This window comes from Ruditapes philippinarum, unplaced genomic scaffold, assembly GCF_026571515.1.
Source record: "Ruditapes philippinarum isolate M1 unplaced genomic scaffold, ASM2657151v2 ctg686_1_1_1_1, whole genome shotgun sequence".
Classification (NCBI taxonomy): Eukaryota; Metazoa; Mollusca; class Bivalvia; order Venerida; family Veneridae; genus Ruditapes; species Ruditapes philippinarum.
In genome coordinates this window covers 190,001-210,228 of record NW_026854763.1, presented here as the reverse complement: position 1 = coordinate 210,228, position 20,228 = coordinate 190,001, and the positions used below count along the sequence as shown (strand labels likewise).

Sequence of the window (20,228 nt, the reverse complement as noted above, 5' to 3'; positions counted from 1 at the left end):
ACTGGGTCAAAGGTCAAGGTCACAGGGGCCTTGACTAAAACAAAGCTTGTCTGCCCAATAACTTGAGATTCCTTTGACCCACAGTCTTCATATTTGGCATGGAGGTTAGTCGTGATTAGTAGATGACCCCTATTGATTTTGAGGTCACTGGGTCAAAGTTCAAGGTCACAGGGGCCTTGACTTAAAAAAAAGCTTCTGACTGGTGGTATGCGGGGGTATTCAAGCCATGACAGTGGCAGTTCTAGTTGTTATTATTGTTGTTATGATTATTATTATATGACACCTATGTAAACATTTCAGCTTAATTCCTGATGCAGAGGTGTTAGTTATTGTTCAAGACATCATAAACGAATTTCCACCATTGCAGGTACTTGTATTCATATATTATTATTACTAAACAAAGGATGAGTGTTTTTTTTAAGTTACAGTATATATTTTTATAAGAAAAACACCACTTATCTAAACTTTGTGTATAACAACTTGGAGTTATTGCCTTTTTAACATAGAATTTCTTTTGTAGAATTTTTGTAGAATTTTTAACAGATGCGCAATAATGTTTTGCTTTTGTTTTGCTAAAATGATAACATTTATTTATTTTCTATGTTGTAGCAAAGAAATTACTACATAAAACTGAATCATTCATCATTAGTGAAGGCAGTTTTATTACACTATGGAATACCTGAGGATAAACATCAACAAGCTATAACTACACTTACTGAAATAAAGGTACACATTTTTCATTCATAATTGTCTTTTATTTTAGATTTGTTGTTTTATTAGATTGCTGCTGTTGTTGGGTTGTTTTTTTTTTGGGGGGGGGGGGGGGTTTTTTTTTTTTTTTTTTTTTAAGGTGGTTCTCAATTTGGTTTAATGGTTATACTATACTATTTGACTACAAATACAATGGTGTCTTCATCATTTTTATTCAGCCAGCTTACAGAAGGTTGGTGGTTCTAATTGAGTACCCACTTGTGCCTGAAATAATAGACAAAGCAGCACATATCTTAATCCATCAGCAAAGCTGGAAAGGTGTATATGACATGGAACTCACTTTCAATCTTGTCTGTGTTGTCTACAGTCTTTGAAACAACAAGTTAACCCTCTGAATATTAGTCATTTGAATTAATGCAACTTGACTCCTAGATGGCCTTGACAAATATTGTTTGATTTGCATATTCCTTTAGTTTAAACAAAATTTATTTTAGTTTGATTGTGTAGGTCCCTATGAGCTTATAGACACAATCTAGAATCCGTTCCTGCAACCCACCAGTATTGAGCAATAGCGGGAAAGTGTTAAGTTTTTTGTATTGTCCGACAAGGTTTGAACCCCTGCATCTAGCAAACTTTAGATGGCCAGTCAGACACATTTACCATTCCTTTGTGATTGGTAGGCAGGAATTGTGTTAGATAAACATATACTTTATATATGTTTTTAATTCATAATTTGTTCCGTATGTGAATGAAATTTATATTTGACTGTATATTTGTTCTGTACAGAAATAAAACATTGAAGTCATATATAGAGAGAATACATACATGTGACAATTGAAATGGGCCAAAACTGGATTTTCAGCTGGGTTTAGGGACTCAAAACTGGACTTTTTATCGACTCGAATTTCAATGCGTGTTTGGCGCATTTGGTTTAAAGAACCCATGTAACCCTCAAAATGACAATTTTTTTTATGTTCTGAACATCATTTTTGGCCGGGTTGCACAGATGCAAACCCAGGTTATAGTATGGTGAATGTCGGGCAGCAGAATGGAGGTGAAAATATTTTTGTAACAGTTTTCTCAGCAACTACTTATCATAGCCTATTGATATTTGGTATACTGCATAAACACTGTGGGATACAATTTCAGGTCTGTTGCTCATCCACTCCCTGTTTAATGACTTAGTTTAATTTTTTGGACATTAATGGTCAATGGTAGAAATTTTTTGTAACATCATCATGATATTTGGTATACAAATGCAACCTGGCCATTTCTGTCTTTGACCCATTTTTATAATTTTATATTGCAGAAGGACAGTAAGTCTCGTCAGAAATTGTTATCTACGTTGTCAATATCTGACCAATCAGTGTCTATGTTACTCACTCTGATGGACACGGAGGGAGATTTCAGTAAAATTGACAGTATGCTTAGAATGATCACAAAAACAAAAGGACAGGTGTGTAACAATTTGTGATTTACCATCTGTTTTACTAGGACATCCTTAATTAAATATTGATTATTTACAGTTTTGAAATTGAATTATTGTGCCGCTCATAACATAATTATTTTCTGAAAAACAAACAAAAAATGTTAGGTAAGAAAGCAATCTTATAACTTCATTATTAAAAACTTTGATCGTGTATTAACCTGTTGACTAAGTAAACTAACAGTTTTAGAAAAAGTCATTGGCAACTTGTGACTTTAATAATGCAAAATAGAGCATTTTCATCAGCTAAGAAATGTTCAAATTACCACAACAGAATTAATAGGACTCAACTCTTGAAGTGATATTTATAGTATTTAAAGACCTATACCTCCAATTTAGAGCCAAATGAATCTGTGCAACTTGCCAAATTTTAACACAGAAATCTTATTGTCACACCATGACCAAGTTCATTATACAAATTTATCAAACAGATAAAAGCCCAACAAAAGAAAGTAAATAATTTATATACATGAATATCTAATACAGGCTGGTTCCCTGGCAAAGCAAGGTTTACATGAGATAGAGGCTGTCTTTACAAAAGCTCAACATCTTGGATTAAAGCTCCCGGTAAGTAAAGTTCAATAATCTATGATATATCTGGGAATAATCGTTTAATATGCTCTATTATCTATATGTCATATACAGTACGCTCACCGCGGGTTTTGCTTTTTCCGCGATACCACCGCGGACGATTTTTTTTTATCGCGGACAAACGCGGGGGTTCGTCCGCGATGAGAAGCCTAATTTCCCCGCGATCCCCTGTGTTCAGTTGTTTCCACCGCAGACAAAATTCTGACGACCGTTCTTCATTTATGGATAAAATCAGTCACCCGTTTCCCGCGGGGGAACGCCATGGTCAGTTGGTCAGTATGAATTAACCTCCAAAAATAATAGACGTTTTATTATTTTTTAACTTCATATTTTTTACACAATGACTTGAAAATTGACCACAATCGTCTCCTTAAATATTATTATACGTTAAATTATTTGAACGGAATTTGAAATAAAAATAATTACAGCTGTACCTGTTTTTGTTGTTGTTTTTAATATTTTTGTTATAAACGTCCACAAAACTATTCGTCCACATACCAATATTTTTACAACTGAAATCGTCATTTATCACTGTCATCTTTACTTGTTCATTCCTTGTGGTTCTATAAGTATTATTGCTGTTAAACTATATGGGAGCCAGAAATATGATACTTAGTAAAAAAAAAGGACATTTGTGCTGATTTCTCAATGATGACTGACGCTACAGTACATGTCCTGTAAGAGGTCGATGAGTGTGAATACAAGACAGGACATAAATAAAATACATGTACATATATTAGAAATAAAAGAAAAAGATATTTAAACCATCTATAAGATTTTATTTGTATGCAATTATATTCTTTAAAAACGGGTAGACTTGTTTGTTTGTGTTTTTTTTTACAGTAAAAAACCCGTCGAAAATGGACATGAGAAATGTGCATGACACTTGCCAAAAAGTTTATGTATACTGTACATACCGTATATATATTTGACACAAATTCAAAAAGGTTCTCTTTGCCATCGTGTCACATATTGTCGGATATTGTATATTGTCAGATATTGTATATTGTCATATTTTCTATATTGTCAGATATTGTATGTGTGAAAAGGGGACATGTCGCCGCTACTTAATATGTATTTAAATAGTAGTATTATACATAAATGTTCATAATTCGTTTGTGCTACACAAAGAGAGTTCTTTAAATGCTTTAAATTTAATTTGCGTCTTTAGTAATTAGTTTTCTATTAGTTTCTATGAGTTAAGACTTTTATCTTTATAACGTGTAAGTTTACAATTAAGTGAGTTACATCGCTCTTTATATAAATTAATTGTGAGTTACATCGCTCTTTATATAAATAAAGTTTAAAAAGGTCGTATAATGTAAACTTAAAAATGGTTAAAGTGACACATTTTGATAAACTTGAAATTGTACGGCTGTACACAAGTGGTTTGAAAAATATTCAAATTCAGAGGAATTTAGAGTCTAAAGGAGTTTCTCCAGACAAAACATTAACTATTGGATTCGCCAGTATCTGAATGGGTCATTTAACCCAGACGAGATCGAGTCAAAAGTGAGTGAGTGTAAAAAGGTTTCACAGAGAGATGCTGACCTTATTGAAAAATTTCAATGAAAACTTAATATAATAAATACAAGAAAGCAAAGACAATTACGTTCAATTGTATGTACTTAAAACTACATGTTGTCTACAAATACTATTTTTCCTATGAACAATAATATCTTAAGATAAAATTAAAATGAAATATTTTTAACTTGAAAATCGGTCGATGGAAGTTCTTAGAAAATAACTGCCATGTGCTCGTTTGCCTTATATACATGTATGTACATGCATACTGTTTATAATAAAAAAACAAAAGTATAACGTCAAGTTTAACAAAATTCTGCAAAAAAAATCTATAAAAAAATAAAAAAAAACAAGCAAACAAACTACTAAAACAAAAATGAAAATAAACTTCAACAGTTGATACAAACTTCAAAACATATACATTACGCTCACACCTGTAATTAGATAAATCAAGAATATCATTTAATAATAAACGCTTTCTTTTAATGTTCCAAATAAAATATAAGACTTTATGATCAACATGCAAATAAACAGAAACAGTAAAACGCATCTGACAATTGAAAGAGACGTCCTGGAATATTGCCTGAATAAAATTGTTGAGGGTTACGTTTTCAAAGTTTTTAAATAAGAAACAAAAGCTGGCATATAAATTGTTGTATCTTTTTCAAAAATGTCATATGCCGAATTTTTCATTATTTGACTTCAAGTTTCTCACTACCATGAAGTTGCGACGACAATGATTTATCTTGATGTCGAATACATATTATACATTACCCAACACAATAACAAGAAGAAGAACAAGAAAAACACTGCATTTGTACATGTACTTTTATTACAACAAAAAAGAAAGAAAACAAACAAATTTTACATATAGTTACATGTATATGTACAGTACATGTTACAGTACATGTACGTACGTATACTGATGTTTAAATACAGTAATTAATTTTTAAAATTTAAGGTTTCCACCGCGTTGACCGGTGTTTGACCGCCGCGTTCCTCCGCAATTTACCACTGCGTTCCGCGGGGGAAACGGTTTCAGCCGCCGATTTTCGTCCGCGGTAAACCTCATCCGCGGGGTCATGCGGGTTTTGAAAAAGCCGCGCTGAGCGTACTGTATTATCTAAATGTTGTAGACAGGGATATGTGGTATTCCACCTATCCATATTTTTGTTGTGTATCATTCTTTCAGAGATGTTGGCAGTTACTTGTGGAATAAGGGGGTTATTTGGGCAAAAGGGGGCCTCCATGGCGGAGTGGTTAAGGTTGTTGACTTCAAACCACTTGCCCCTTACCACTCTGGGTTCGAATCTGAAAAGGGACTTTGGATTCTTTAACATGCAGAAGCTGTCCAGCTAGCTTACGGAACATCGGTGGTTCTACTCAGATGCCTGTTCATGCCTGACATAGTGTACAGAGAGCACCTGAGGTCTTCCTCCAACAGTTAAGCTGGAAAGTCGCCATATGACCTAAATTGTGTTGGTCTGACATAAAACCCAACAAAAAAAAAATCTTGGGAAATACCAGATTAGTACAATGTCTAGTTGTTGGGTTTAGACTAAAATACTGCTAAAATGTCACTAAACCCTAAATCAATGATAACGAGGAAAGGAGAAACCCAAAAATAGTTGTTTTACAGCCCTTTGTATAACTCATCAATTAAATTGAGTATTGTAGATTTTTAGCCCTGTGTATATCTCCATGCTTTCAATAAAAAGGGATAAAAGGGAATAACTGTTAATCTATGAGACTGTTTGATATGAAAATATATGATTTTGTCACTTATTGACCTTTAATCCAACTTAAACTGATTGTTCCCTTTTGTAATTTCACAATTTATTACTTTAACAATATATTAATAATTACAGGTTAAAGTGAATTTAGGTTGGATATACAGTTTACAAATGTATAATCGTGTCACATTTCAAGTGGCTGTAGACATGATAAGGAAGAAGAAAACTGTCTCAGAAGTTATAGCTACTGGGGGCAGATATGATGTTCTGGTAAGTTTAGTATAATTCCTGATTTAAACATTAATTATTTAAGCTTGTAACTTGTTACTTAATTAAACCACTCTTGAGTTTAAAACTAACCAGAAAAATGGTCTTTACCTCTGTAGAGCTTAAAGTGACATTATACCCATCCAAGCGTATATAGTGAATGGGTGAAAGTCAAAATAACTTTTCATTTTGCAATAATTACTTTTAATTTAATAATTAAGTTTGCATAAACAATAAATAACTCACAGATCCAAACAAAAATTTCTGTAAATATTCATTAGGATTTACCTATAACGCTTAGTTTATAAAAAGAGTGGGGCAGTCTTTTTTTTTTTAAATTTTAGACAGATTTATAATTTTATCCTAAACATTTTCCAATATCAACTGTTGGTCAAACACCATTTTGACAGTCAATCTTTTCAAATATAAAGTCAATTCAGTTCACTTTGACCATGAAAATAAGAGCATAATGTCTCTTAAACCCATGACCCTATGATGAGAGGCAGACACCTTATCCACTTGACCACTATTTCCTTAAGGTATAATTCTTGTTGTTATAAATTATGTGAATTAATAATTGTTCAGCAACAGTAAATAAATTCTGGCATTAAAATCAAAAACAATAGTATTTGTTATTTTAATATAGCTAGTAAATTATGCATCTTCTATACGTTTTAAAGTTCAGTTGTTGGTTCTTATTTCAGATAGAAAAGTTTGAGCCACGTCACAGTATATTAACGCCAAGCGTAACAAAACAGTCAGCTGTTGGTGTTAGTATTGCATTTGAGAAGATTGTCTCGGCAATGTTAGATCAACCAGAGGTAAGATATAGAATCTTCTTTCTCATCAGTATGGTGGCTAGTTATAGGCATGTACTTTTCTCATTGTGGTGATTATAGTCATTTGTCTAATTAGTATGGTAGATGTATGTCTGATGCAAAAGTAGGTCAAGGGAGCTAATGACAACTTTCTAGGTTTGGTTATATGTTACAGTTTCAGCCTCCGAGTGCCTACGATGTGTTGGTGTGTACAATAGGACATAAACCAATGGAGAAAGAGAGAATGAATCTAGTGAAGGAGCTATGGGGTGCTGGACTTAAAACTGAAATTAAACATGAAACACTTGAGGTAAATCATTTATTGTATAAGTACTTATTTCCTCAAGTTAAATATTCTGTGATTTTTTGTTAAAACACAAGGGGATCTTGAATTTCTGCGTACCTTATTTTTGCGGTAACACCAGTCTTGCATTGACATGCTTTATTACTCAGTTTTATGTTCATTTTATAAAGAAAATAATTTAAGTCATATTTGTTTGACAGTTCCTTGACATACTGTTTCAGATTGAACTGATAAACAAGTTGATTTGTTATCGTAGCATTAATGATTTAAAAATTCTCTTTAATGTGTGATTAACCCCATTGTTAAGACAGTATCAATTACCTATGCAAATAAGTAAGAAAATGTAAACAATGGAGTTAGTCATGTCTTTTGACATACATGCCGCCATTTGAACATGGTCTGCATTGTTCACTATTCAGTCAATACTTTTAATTAAATTTTACCTAAAAATCATAGATGCTTTGTTGTGATTGTAAAAATGGACAAGTCCATTTAAGATATTTCACATAGTAAGGGTCAAGGCATCTTATTCTAATTCCAGTCAACATGTTATTTATGGTCCAGTAAACTGACCTAGGGAAGTAACCCAATAATTGATATGAGAGGAGGAATGGTGCTATGTACTATATTTGAATAACACATGTTTTATTTTGTAGGGTCAGGAAGAGATTCAGGATTATTGTAGAGCACATGGTATATCTAATCTAGTCATTCTGAAAGATTCTGAAGGATCTAATGTCAGGGTTAGTCTATAAGTTATTTTTGTGTCACCTTTACAGAGTAGTGGCAACATATCCGTCTGTCTTTGACTTTTTCGAATTTTTTCATTCCTCCTTTTTAGCTCGACTTTTTTTTTTTTTTTTTAAAGTAGAGGTATTGCTATGATAAGTCGCGGCGGCGTACCTGGATCATAACTTTTTTATTTCTTGGTGTATTGTCTTCATACTTGGCCACAACAACCCTTGGGACAAGACCTTTCAGTAGACCACACTTACCTTGACCTTCATCCAAAAATGACCTTGACCTTCAAGGTTAAAAGTCCAAATTTTGCTTGTTCATACTGTTATTGGCTGTAACTTTGTTATTTCTAAATGGATTGTCTTCAAACTTGAACATAATAATCTTCAAGGATAACCCTTAAAAATAACCAGACAGACCTTGACCTTCACTCATAAATGACCTTGACTTTGAAGGTCAAATTATTGAAATTTTTATGTTTTTGGCTATTATTGGCTGTAACTTTGTAATTTTTGAATGGATTGTCTTCAAACTTGAACATAATAATCTTCAAGGATAACCCTTAAAAATAACCCGACTGACCTTGAATTTCACTCATTAATGACCTTGACTTTGAAATTCAAATTATTGAAATTTTCATTGTTTCGGCTGTAACTGGCTGTAACTTTGCTATTATTGAAGGGATCAACTTCATATTATAACAGAATATTCTTAAGGACAAGACCTTGTTGTTTATCGTGACTTCACCACATGACACCACCACATGACACCACCACATGACTTCACCACGTGACACCACCACGTGACTCCACCACGTCACCCCACCACGTGTCTCCACCACGTGACACCACTACGTGTCACCAAGTGACTCCACCACGTGTATCTATTTATAGAATTTTCTATTTATAGAATTGTGTGTTTCTATTGATAGAATTTTTTATTTATAGAATTGTGTGTTTCTATTTATAGAATTTTTCTATTTATAGAATTGCGTGTCTCTCTCTATATATATAAATTAGTATATTTATATATACAAAATATATAGACAAAACTAATGTGACAAGACAGACCGATTAATTTTATAAAAAGGAAACGTTAAGATTTTGTTCAAACATTTCTTTGTTTGCTTTTAGAGAAAGTAAAAAGTCGAGCGTTGCCCCCGCCCGGCGGTGGCTCTTGTTATGTAGAAGTTATGACCTTTCTAACATTTTACAATTGGATGAAATTTAATGATTTGCATACAGATTTTTAAATGTTTCTCTTCTCCTACAATACAAGATAGGTTATATTAAAACACTCACATCTAATAAAAGGTTGCTGTACAGCACTATATCTAATGTAAGGTTGCTATTTTATGATGGTACTAATTTTTTGTCTTTCACGGCTGAAAGTTTGAGCCTCGTCTTCGGATTCTTTCATGAGAAAGGTAGCCTGTTAGTTTACAGAACATCAGTGGTTCTACCCAGGTGCTGGTTTTTGCCTGCAGGGCACCTGAGGTCTTCCTCCACTAATAAAGCTGGAAAATCACCATTTGATGTACATGTATACTGTGTTGATGCAACGTAAAACCAAATCCAACAAAAAAACAAAAACTTTTTGGTTATTGGCAACTTTATGACTTGTGTTTTCTTTATAGAGCCATGCCAGCAAGCACATCCCTGCACACTGACCAGGCACTATATTGTCAATATTTTTACACTGAAATCTATTTCACAAGATTAAATGAAAGTTATATGTTATAGTGGATATTTGTTTGTATGTAAGATGAAATTTTATTTCATCGAGTGGGCTTTAAAAACAGTATTCTCACGAGTGGCATAGCCGCAAAAATAAAATTGAGATACCATATTGAGAAAAAGAAGTTTTTTCATTGAAAAGTGTGAAATTATTTTTTGATAATTTTCACTGTGAAATTATCAAATATAATTTTCACGGATGAATCAGTAATCCACTGAAAAGCTTAAAATAAATTTCTTTACTTCAGGTGAGATCAATAGAGAAGGAGAAGATTACAGAGAAAGTTATTTCAGCGTCAAATCTGGTAGATTTCCTCCAGCAGAGACTTCAAGTTTCAGAAACGTAAGTTTTTACGTTATTTTTTCTTCCAAAATTTGAAATTTTTGTAATAAGCATTATAATTAATGAGTTATATATAAGTTTGAGAACTCCTCTAGAGGTAATTAGTGAGAACTAAAAATGACATGGCTATGCCCCTGTTTTCACTGACAAAACTTATCTTATGCTTGTCTTAAAGCATGTGTATTTATGCCTTGTTACCATTATGATTTGATTACAGGGAACCAAAGTCAATAAGCCAGACAACAGGAAGTAAACAGAACCAGTCAAATATCTCACACTCAGAAAATGTGTCCCAGTCTACGGGAGGAAGTAATGTTACTTGGAACTTCAATTTTATACCACAAGAATCGAAACTGGCAACAAACTATAGGAGAAAGCAAGAGGCACAGGTAAACATAAATGAATATAGGATATTTGTTATATAAGGATATTTGTCATAAAAAACTTAAAGTGGGGCATCCATGACTGAGTGGTTAAGGATGTTGACTTCAAACCACTTGCCCGTCATCACTGTGGGTTCTAATACTGACTTTGGATTCTTTTAAGTAAGAAAGCTATCCAGCTAGCTTTCAAAAGGTTGGTGATTCGACTCAAGTGCCCTTTCATGCCTGAAATAATGCATGGAAGGGATCCTGAGGTCTTCCTTCACCATTAAAGCTTAAGTCGCCAAATGACCTTTACTGTGTTGGTGCGAGGTAAAACCCGACCAAAATAAAAAAGTACTGACTAGGCTATGCCACCAATATAGAGCAAATCCAGCCTGCCCAGGCTGCAGAATCCTTTCATTTTGATGTAAATATCTCTCACATTCTAATTTCATAGCTGGACATGTCCATTAGTCATTTTAGGTACGGTTTAGCATTCAGTATTATCAGACAAGGGTCTTAATTCTAAAAGCAATATCTTTGGAGTTATGCTCCTTTTTAACTTTGGATTTTAGGATCAGATACCACTTATGACTGCTTATATTAGGCTACAAAGTGTTGAAGTTCATACTTTAGCGTGTCATTCTAACTGATATCTGATTGACTCATTTTGGTGTTGACACATTATGGTATGAATATATAAACAAGTGGGCAGCAGGGTGCATCGAAGTGCAACAGGGCGATGTTTAAGGGGCAATAGGGCAGACTGAAATAGGGGCAGGGTGGGACACCCTTCTATTTGCTCTCTAATCATCTCTTTGTTAAACCAATAGATTATACTCATCTAACTTGTTCCTGTCTTTTCAGATTGTGTCTCAAGTGAACACATGTTTTCCATGGTTACATATGAAATGTATAGAAGTTATAGCAGTAGATTTACCTGGATCTGCCATAAAAGTACTGTCTGCCTTCTTAGAGGTAACTATAAATACTCTTATACCTGTATATCAGTTTTAAGTCACACAGACATTAATAGATCATATAGTGGGGTTTTAACAGTTTTACTGGTGAATCATTATTTTAAATACCACTCTGTGCATTATTTCAAGCACTCGTGTTGAATTAAACAACCAACTCAGTATAAGATAGGACACAAATGGTTCACACCACTCAACCAGATATTGAAAGATATTTTTAAATGGTAATCTTTTAATTGCAATAAGGTTTAATCGTTAACTTTCAGGTTGATTCTACAGAAAAAGATTTTGAAGCCAGTATTGGTTCTGTTATAGAAAAGTGAGTTTTTGTTATATTTTTGAAACCTAAATTTTATAAGCATGAAGATATTTTGGCATAAGTCAGGTATTCTTAAATTTATTGTCAGCTTCTTACTTGCCTGTAAGAAATTAGGGAAATGGTTTGCTTAAATGATATTGGTCTGAGTTGTGTTTATTGGCTATTTAACACGGGTTCAGAGTTTTGACACAATTAGGAATTGACCACAAAGGCCTTAGACTGGTTCTGTTTTAATTGCCCTTAAGTCTGTTCAGATTGGTTTAAGTCCAGTTTTGGGTATACATGTATAAGAAAGATGATAACAGACGTAAACTATCTGTCATTTACCTGAATGCTAGCAGCATTAAATGACTTTAAATGGCTTTTCCATAAGTATAGAGCCAGACTTTCTAAGATAACTGTTTAGCGGAAACTCAACAGACCATAATTACAGTTGTAAATGGTTACCATTAAGCTAATTATTTCTGACTGTACTAGCAGCCAGTGTAAGATACTTGAAGCATGAACATCTGTGCAATCTGTCATTATTATATACTGTAGCCTGCTTAACAGAGACAATTTGGTATCAAAACCCCCTTGCATCAGCAATGGGAAGGTCCTGATTCAAAGTAGGGCATGTCCATTTCACAAATTTAGCAGTGTTAGGATTAAACAAGAGTAAATAAAGCTTTTATATTAATTAATAGTAAGAAAATCGTGTTTATTGAATTGTATTTTATGCTTTATTATTTGACAAAGAAGAATGGGCAGTATTTATCACAGTACAACCTTTTCTTTTCAGATTGCCTAGATACAAGAAGTATATGAGTAAAATAACTGACCAAATTTACACACTGGTTTTTGAAAAGAAGTAAGTTTCATAATATGCATTAATTTGCCTTATTAACAAATATAAATACTTATTTAAATAATTTGACTATTTTTATTTTTTAAAAGTTCATATGATAAATTAGTCTGGGGCATAATATAATGGACAAGCAACTGTTTGCCAAGTTTAACAGTGTTGATGCTACTCGTGTTTTAATCCAATCTAGATGAAAACATTTTTGTGAGGAAGCTATCCAGCTAGTTTACAGAACACAGGTGGTTGTACTGGGGTGCCTATTTGTGCCTGAAATAATGCATGAATAGGCATCTGAGGTCTTTCTCCTGCAGCCAAGATATGACCTATACCGTGTTGGTGCAGTGTTAAATCCAACCCCCCAAAAAAATTTTTTTATATATTTAATATGTAACTAGAATATAAAGCTGGTAGATTGTCTTTAGTCTTGATTGATAACAACTTTTAAGAATAATGTTAATGCATTTTTTGTGCCTATTATTAGCTCACCTGTCACAAAGTGACAGGGTGAGCTTTTGTGATCGCTTTTCGTCCGGCGTCCGTCTGTCGTCCGTCCGGCGTCCGTCCGTAAACTTTTACTTTAAATGACGTCTCCTCATAAACCACCAAGCCAATTTCATCCAAACTTCACAGGAATGTTCCTTTGGTGGTCACCATTAAAAATTGTTCAAAGAATTTAATTCCATGCAGAACTCTGGTTGCCATGGCAACCGAAAGAAAAAACTATAAATATCTTCTTTTAAAAAACCATAAGAGCTAGAGCTTAGATATTTGGCATGAAACATCTTCTAGTGAGTGTCTACCAAGTTTGTTCAAATAAAAGCCCTGGGGTCAAAATTGGCCCCGCCCCGGGGGGTCATTGATTTTCCCTATATGCATATAGTAAAAACTTAAAAAATCTTCTTTTAAAGAACCCAAAGAGCTAGAGCTAAGATATTTAGCATGAAACATGTTCTAATGGGTGTCTACCAAGTTTGTTCAAATAAAAGCCCTGGGGTCAAAATTGGCCCCGCCCCAGGGGGTCATTGATTTTCCCTATATGCATATAGTAAAAACTTAAAAAATCTTCTTTTTAAAGAACTCAAAGAGCTATGGCTAAGATATTGAGCATCAAACATGTTCTAATAGGTGTCTACCAAGTTTGTTCAAATAAAAGCCCTGGGGTCAAAATTGGCCCGTCCCAGGGGGTCATTGATTTTCCCTATATGCATATAGTAAAAACTTAAAAAATCTTCTTTTAAAGAACCAAAAGAGTTAGAGCTAAGATATTTAGCATGAAACATGTTCTAATAAGTGTCTACCAAGTTTGTTCAAATAAAAGCCCTGGGGTCAAAATTGGCCCGCCCCGGGGGGTCATTGATTTTCCCTATATGCATATAGTAAAAACTTAAAAAATCTTCTTTTAAAGAACTCAAAGAGCTATGGCTAAGATATTTAGCATCAAACATGTTCTAATAGGTGTCTACCAAGTTTGTTCAAATAAAAGCCCTGGGGTCAAAATTGGCACCGCCACGGGGGTCATTGATTTTCCTTATATGTGTATAGCAAAAACTTAAAAAATCTTCTTTGAAAAAACCCAAATAGCTAGAGTTAAGATATTAAGCATGAAACATCTTTTAGTAAGTGTCTACAAAGTTTGTTCAAATAAAAGACCTGGGGTCAAAATTGGCCCCTCCCCGGAGGTCATTGATTTTCTTTATATGTGTATAGCAAAAACTTAAAAAAATCTTCTTTTAAAAAGCCCAATGAGCTAGAGCTTAGATGTTTAGCATGAAACATCTTCTTATGGGTGTCTACCAAGTTTGTTCAAATAAAAGCCCTTGGGTTAAATTGGCCCTGCAACGTTGGGGGGTTGGGGGGGCCTATATACAGGTGAGCGACTTCAGGGCCATCATGGCCCTCTTGTTGTAGATGTTAACACTATTTTATGTTTTTTATGATATCATATTTTAAAACCCTTAGAAATGAACAGTAGCCTTTAAAATGCTGGCATTAACTCTAAACAACTTCAGCAAGGCAAAGATTTTAAGTATAAAGATTTTTGTTATTTTCAGATGTAACTTTATTGTAATATACAGTATGAAAGATGAGAGAGTTAAACTACTTACATCTTCATGACCTTGTCACAAAATTCCTGCAGAGAAACTGCATACAAAGTGCACAAAGTCATACAATTCCTATAAAGAAGTGCACAGTTACAGACAATTCTTATATAAAAGTGTGCAGTTATATACAATTCTTATAGAGAAGTGGACAGTTACATACAATTCTTATAAAGAAGTGCACAGTTACAGACAATTTTTATAGAAAAGTGCACAGTTACAGACAATTTTTATAGAAAATTGCACAGTTACAGACAATTTTTATAGAAAAGTGCACAGTTACAGACAATTTTTATAGAAAAGTGCACAGTTGCAGTCAGGTCTTATATAGAAATGTACAGTTAAAGATTATTCTTACTGTAAAGTGCACAATTACGGACAATTCTTTTAAAAAAAGTGCACAGTTTTAGACAGTTGTTACAAAGAAGTACACTTAAAGACAATTCTTATAAAGAAATGCACAGTTACAGACAACCTGTGGAAAAGTGCTTACTCCAAAGTAATGTCAAAGTTACAAACAGTTCTGATAGAGAAGTGCACAGACACTAACAATTAAGGGGAGAATCTCAGAGTTACAGACAATTCTTATAGGCAAGTGGTGAATTTGAACTACTACTTGTTTATGTGATGCAAAGTTTGACTTTCAGGCCAGTTATTGAACAATAATGTTTTTCATTTGCATTTCCAAATATAAGTATTAAGGTATATTGCAATAAATCATCCAAGTCCTACTTTAGATGATTATATCCAAAAAATTTGTTATGCGAATTTAGTAATTTTCTTCACAATGCTTCAAATGAGATTTATTTTCCTAAAAGTGAAAATTGTAAAATAATTATAAGTTATTAGTGTTATTTGGTTCTTTGTTTTTAGTTGAAACCTAAAGGCTGTGCATTTCCATTTTATTTTGTCATAAAAATTAGTCAAATGATGAAATATACAATAAGTAAAAGGATATTATCACATACCGTGCCGATTTTGCCAACTCTGTAAAAATGGTATTGCATTGCCATGCATATATTTGACATAGCGTCATTTGCTTTATACAAACAAAGTGTAAAGAGATGCTAAAAAATTACTATTACACTATTGGCGCATCAATGAGAAATGATTCTTTTGCACTTTGAAAGGTATGTTATTTTCTTCCATTTATACCAAAGAATAATGTTCACAAGTTTGATGAACGGTTTGCAATATTTTCATAATGTTCACAAGATTAGTGACTGTTCACAATATTCTCATAATATTGAGGAGTTTAGTGAACTGTTCACTACAATGTCAAAATGTTCACAAGATTGATGAGCTGTTTACAATGCTGTCATAATGTTCACAAGTGACTTGTGAACTTTTCACGATATTGGTGAGTAAAGATATGTGAATTGTAATTTTGTGAATTTTTGAAATGTGCACAAAATTATTAGATTTTCATACTGTTTGCCATATTGGTAAACATTTTAACATAATTATTCAAATGTTCTCAAGTTCAACATTTTGTTTACATGATTTATGAACTGTTCACCATATTAGTGAAATGTTCGCAAAATTTACACTTTCTTATTAAAATTTGCTGTTCATGTATGTATGTACGTACTGTTGCCATATGTTTAGAATTATGACCATGAAATACCATGTGTTCAAATTGTCTGTGATAAAATGTTGTATTTATAATATATATATTTGTATGTTGATGATAACTCTCTTAAAATGTTAGGTATTATTTTATATCATTGTGCTACAGGTGGAATTAGTTAATGGGTGGGGTGGGACTTTGTCTAAGGGAAGGAAGCTTACATTTGTTATTGAATTTACTAGTTATTTGTTACCTCACTTAATTAACGACGATCATGTTTAACAGGAACCATTTTCATTAAGCTATTTTTATATTGCATTTTGAACCGCTTGCTGAAATGGTGGAAACAGTCAAACAATAAATTTTGGCCTGGTCCAACCATTTTACATATATATAAATATAAGATTTGAAAAGGTTGGCACTTTGATCAAATATGATAAATGTGTTTACCATTATAAAAAAATATGGCTTTTACATTTCCTATTTGCCAAGAATTTTGGGAGTTATTGCCCTTGAACTGGAAGAAATACAAAGTAATTCCGTCCACAGCCGTCTTACATGGAAACTGTTTGGTATTGCCATGCCCCTGGATGGTTCGTTTGTTTGTTTGTCCATCTGTCTGTCAGAAAATTTTAACTTTGAACATAATACAGAAGTCCTTTTATGGACAGTCTCCAAACTAAGGAGGTGTTTGCTTTTCGATGAACATTACCCACCAGACCCAATTATATGTATCAGGGTCAAAGGTCAAGGTCTTCTCCAGAGGCATTAGGGGTTTTTAATGATATAATTATGATGGTATGTGTGATTTTTTTCTGGGCATGTTCAGTGTTATAATAAGTGAGGAATATCTTTCTTATCAAATTTGCTAGTTATGTACACAAATTCATTTAATAGAAGCCCTTTTATAAAACCTGAGAACGGTTTTAGCATTTTTCTCCTAATTTTTTTAAATAAATTAAACTTACATACAAATTTTGGTGCTGCACTGTTGATTAACGACCCAAAGATGGAAACTGAATTGTGTGTAGTCATTTTTATGCTCTCTGCAAATTAATTTTTCATACATACATGTATTTGTAAAAAACAATATAAATAAATCTTAATAATACTTTTTGGCAATATATATTGGTCTTTTTATTTGTCTTGTTCTTGAATATTTCTAATATTAATTTTGAAGGGTTGTCTGCATAAGACTATTAGGATTTTGAAAGGTTTAAAATACATGAATAAATTATGAGTTTAATCCTTATCAAAATACTTTCTGCAATGTGTTATACCCTACCATGACATTATCTTGGTGAAGTCATGTTTTCAATGTTGTCATACATCTCAGACTGCTTCTTCCATATGACGTTCATTTGGTCATGGCACAGTCTGAATAAATTAAAACTGTCACAAGTTGGTACCAGTAGAGACAAAAAGTTCTTGTCATCTTAACTTTTCACATTTATACAACCATGTGGGAAGTGGGGCTGTCACGTCACTTTGATTAAAGATCTGTTTAGTTATCTTATGGTCTTTCAAATAGAATTTTAAAAGACCCTGATTATCTTTACCATAGAAACACAATTATAGAATACATGTATTAAACTTGAGCATTTAGGTGTATAAATTGAACTTGATGATACAAGTTCGTTACCATACATTGTGGTTAGAGGGTAAGAGAAGACTGTTTCAAAAGTTAAAGTAGTCAAATTTCACAGATTTTTTGTGAAGTAGTTTTCTTGAATCTAATTGATGTTTGTAAGTGATATGCCATTTGAAATAAATAGTACCCTATTTTGTTGCAGTATAGTGTAAAATTCTATATTTGAGATATGAAAAATAAAGAAATAAAAATATAAAAAAGTAACCATTACGCTTTCGTTCCTAATTTGTCTGAAGAAATCTGGATTGAGCCAAAAAGTACAACACAACATTGATAATACTTAGGGTTTTGGATAGAGAACCATTTTGAGATCAGCCTATCAATTTATTTGTATGCTTCCCTAAGGATGATTTGTTTGTTTGTTTCATTTTACGCCTTTTCCCAACAGTATTTCTGTCATATAGGCAGGTAGTTTCCTAACCATCGTTCCTGGAAAATTACACCAGTACTAGACTACCTTCCTCCCAAGGGTGAGCATGTAGTCGACGCTTTGTTTGTCCATCTGTTCGTCCCTCGGTCTTCTTTTCTTGTGCGGGACATAACTTTGAAACAACAAGAGGTATCAACTTTGTAGGTAGAAAGATCTCATTGAGTAGGTGTGCAGTGCACAAGAACCATAACTCTGCCTTGCCTAAGACTAAAATTATTGCACTTTGTTTCTTTTTTTTCTTTAAACTTTGTCCTGGACATAACTCTAAAACTATAAGAGTTATCAACATGAAACTTTGCAGATAGATAGATCTGATTGAGTAGGTTTGCAGTGCATAAGAACCGTAACTCTGCCATGCCTAAATTTCAAATTATTGCCCTTTGTTTATTTTTACACTTTGAATTTTGTCCGGGACATAACTCTAAAAGTATAAAAGATATCAGCATGAAACTTTGTAGGTAGATAGATCTCATTGAGTAGAAGCGCAGTGTTAAAAAGCCATAACTCTGTCTTGCTTAATTTTGGAGTTATTGCCCTTTGTTTATTTTGACACTTTGAACTTTGTCTGGGAGATTACTCTAAAACTATAAGAGATATCAACTTTGTAGGTAGATAGATCTCATTTGGTAGAAGTGCAGTGCTAAGGAACCATAACTCTGCCTTGCCTTAATTTGAAGTTATTGCCCTTTGTTTATATTTACTTTTGTCCGGGACATAACTCTAAAACTATAAGAGATACATGTATCAACATGGAACTTTGTAGGTAGATAGATATCATTTGCTTAAGAACCTAAACACAGCCTTGTCTAATTTTGGAGTTATTGGCCTTTGTTCATTTTTACACTTTGAAATTTACTCGGGACATAACATTGAAACTATAAAAGATATCATCACGAAACTTAATAGATAGATAGATCTCATTGAATAGAAGTGCAATGCAAAAAAAACATAATTCTGCCTTGCCTAATTTGTAGTCTTTTGCCCTTTGTTCATTTTTAGCTCACCTGAGCAATGCTCAGGGTGAGCTATTGTGATGGCCCTGTGTCCGTCGTTGTGTGTTGTGCACCGTCAACTTTTAACATAAACAACAAAAAACAACATCTCCTCTGAAACCAATGACTGCACATCAACCAAACTTTATAGAAATGATCCTTGGGTGGTCCCCTTTCAAAGTTGTTCAAATGGTTCCGGTCTGTTGCATATGTAGGTCATAGGGCCAGAAAAGGATTTCAAAAAACACAAAATTAAAAAATCTTCTTGTCTGAAAGTACATGGGCCAGAGCTTTGATTTTTGGTATATGGTATTATCTATGGGTCCTCTACCAAAGTTGTTCAAATTTTGTCCCTAGTGTCAAAATTGGCCCCGCCCCGGGGGGTCATAGGTTTTTCCTTATATGTATATAGTAAAATCTAAAAAAAAATTCTTCTCTGATTTGGCAAAGGCTACAGATTAAATATTTGGCATGAAACATTGTGTAGTAGACCTCTATCAAGATTATTCAAATAATGGCCCTAGGGTCAAAATTGGCCCCGCCCCGGGGGTCATTCATTTTCATTACATACATATAGTGAAATCTTGAATATTCTTTTGGTCTGAAAGTAAATGGCCTAGAGCTTTGATATTTGGTCTATGGTATCATCTGAAGGTCCAATACCAAAGTTGTACAAATTTTGTCCCAAGTGTCAAAATTGACCCCACCCTGGAGGGTCATAGGTTTTTCT

The 20,228-nt window shown here is 33.4% G+C and overlaps 1 protein-coding gene across 1 annotated transcript in view; it reads left to right on the top strand.

Moving 5' to 3' along the window:
* Nucleotides 1-16,622, top strand: part of LOC132740958 (eIF-2-alpha kinase GCN2-like) — a 63,238-nt gene extending 46,616 nt beyond the window's left edge. The window contains exons 28-41 of the mRNA XM_060729018.1: nt 301-367; nt 610-726; nt 2,021-2,167; nt 2,684-2,764; nt 6,181-6,315; nt 7,017-7,133; nt 7,306-7,440; nt 8,091-8,177; nt 10,157-10,251; nt 10,469-10,640; nt 11,484-11,594; nt 11,860-11,912; nt 12,694-12,762; nt 14,808-16,622. Of these exons, the coding sequence (XP_060585001.1) occupies nt 301-367; nt 610-726; nt 2,021-2,167; nt 2,684-2,764; nt 6,181-6,315; nt 7,017-7,133; nt 7,306-7,440; nt 8,091-8,177; nt 10,157-10,251; nt 10,469-10,640; nt 11,484-11,594; nt 11,860-11,912; nt 12,694-12,762; nt 14,808-14,871 (1,450 nt within the window). The 3' untranslated portion in view covers nt 14,872-16,622. The remainder of the gene's footprint in view (nt 1-300; nt 368-609; nt 727-2,020; nt 2,168-2,683; nt 2,765-6,180; nt 6,316-7,016; nt 7,134-7,305; nt 7,441-8,090; nt 8,178-10,156; nt 10,252-10,468; nt 10,641-11,483; nt 11,595-11,859; nt 11,913-12,693; nt 12,763-14,807) is intronic.
* Nucleotides 16,623-20,228: the final 3,606 nt, after the last annotated feature.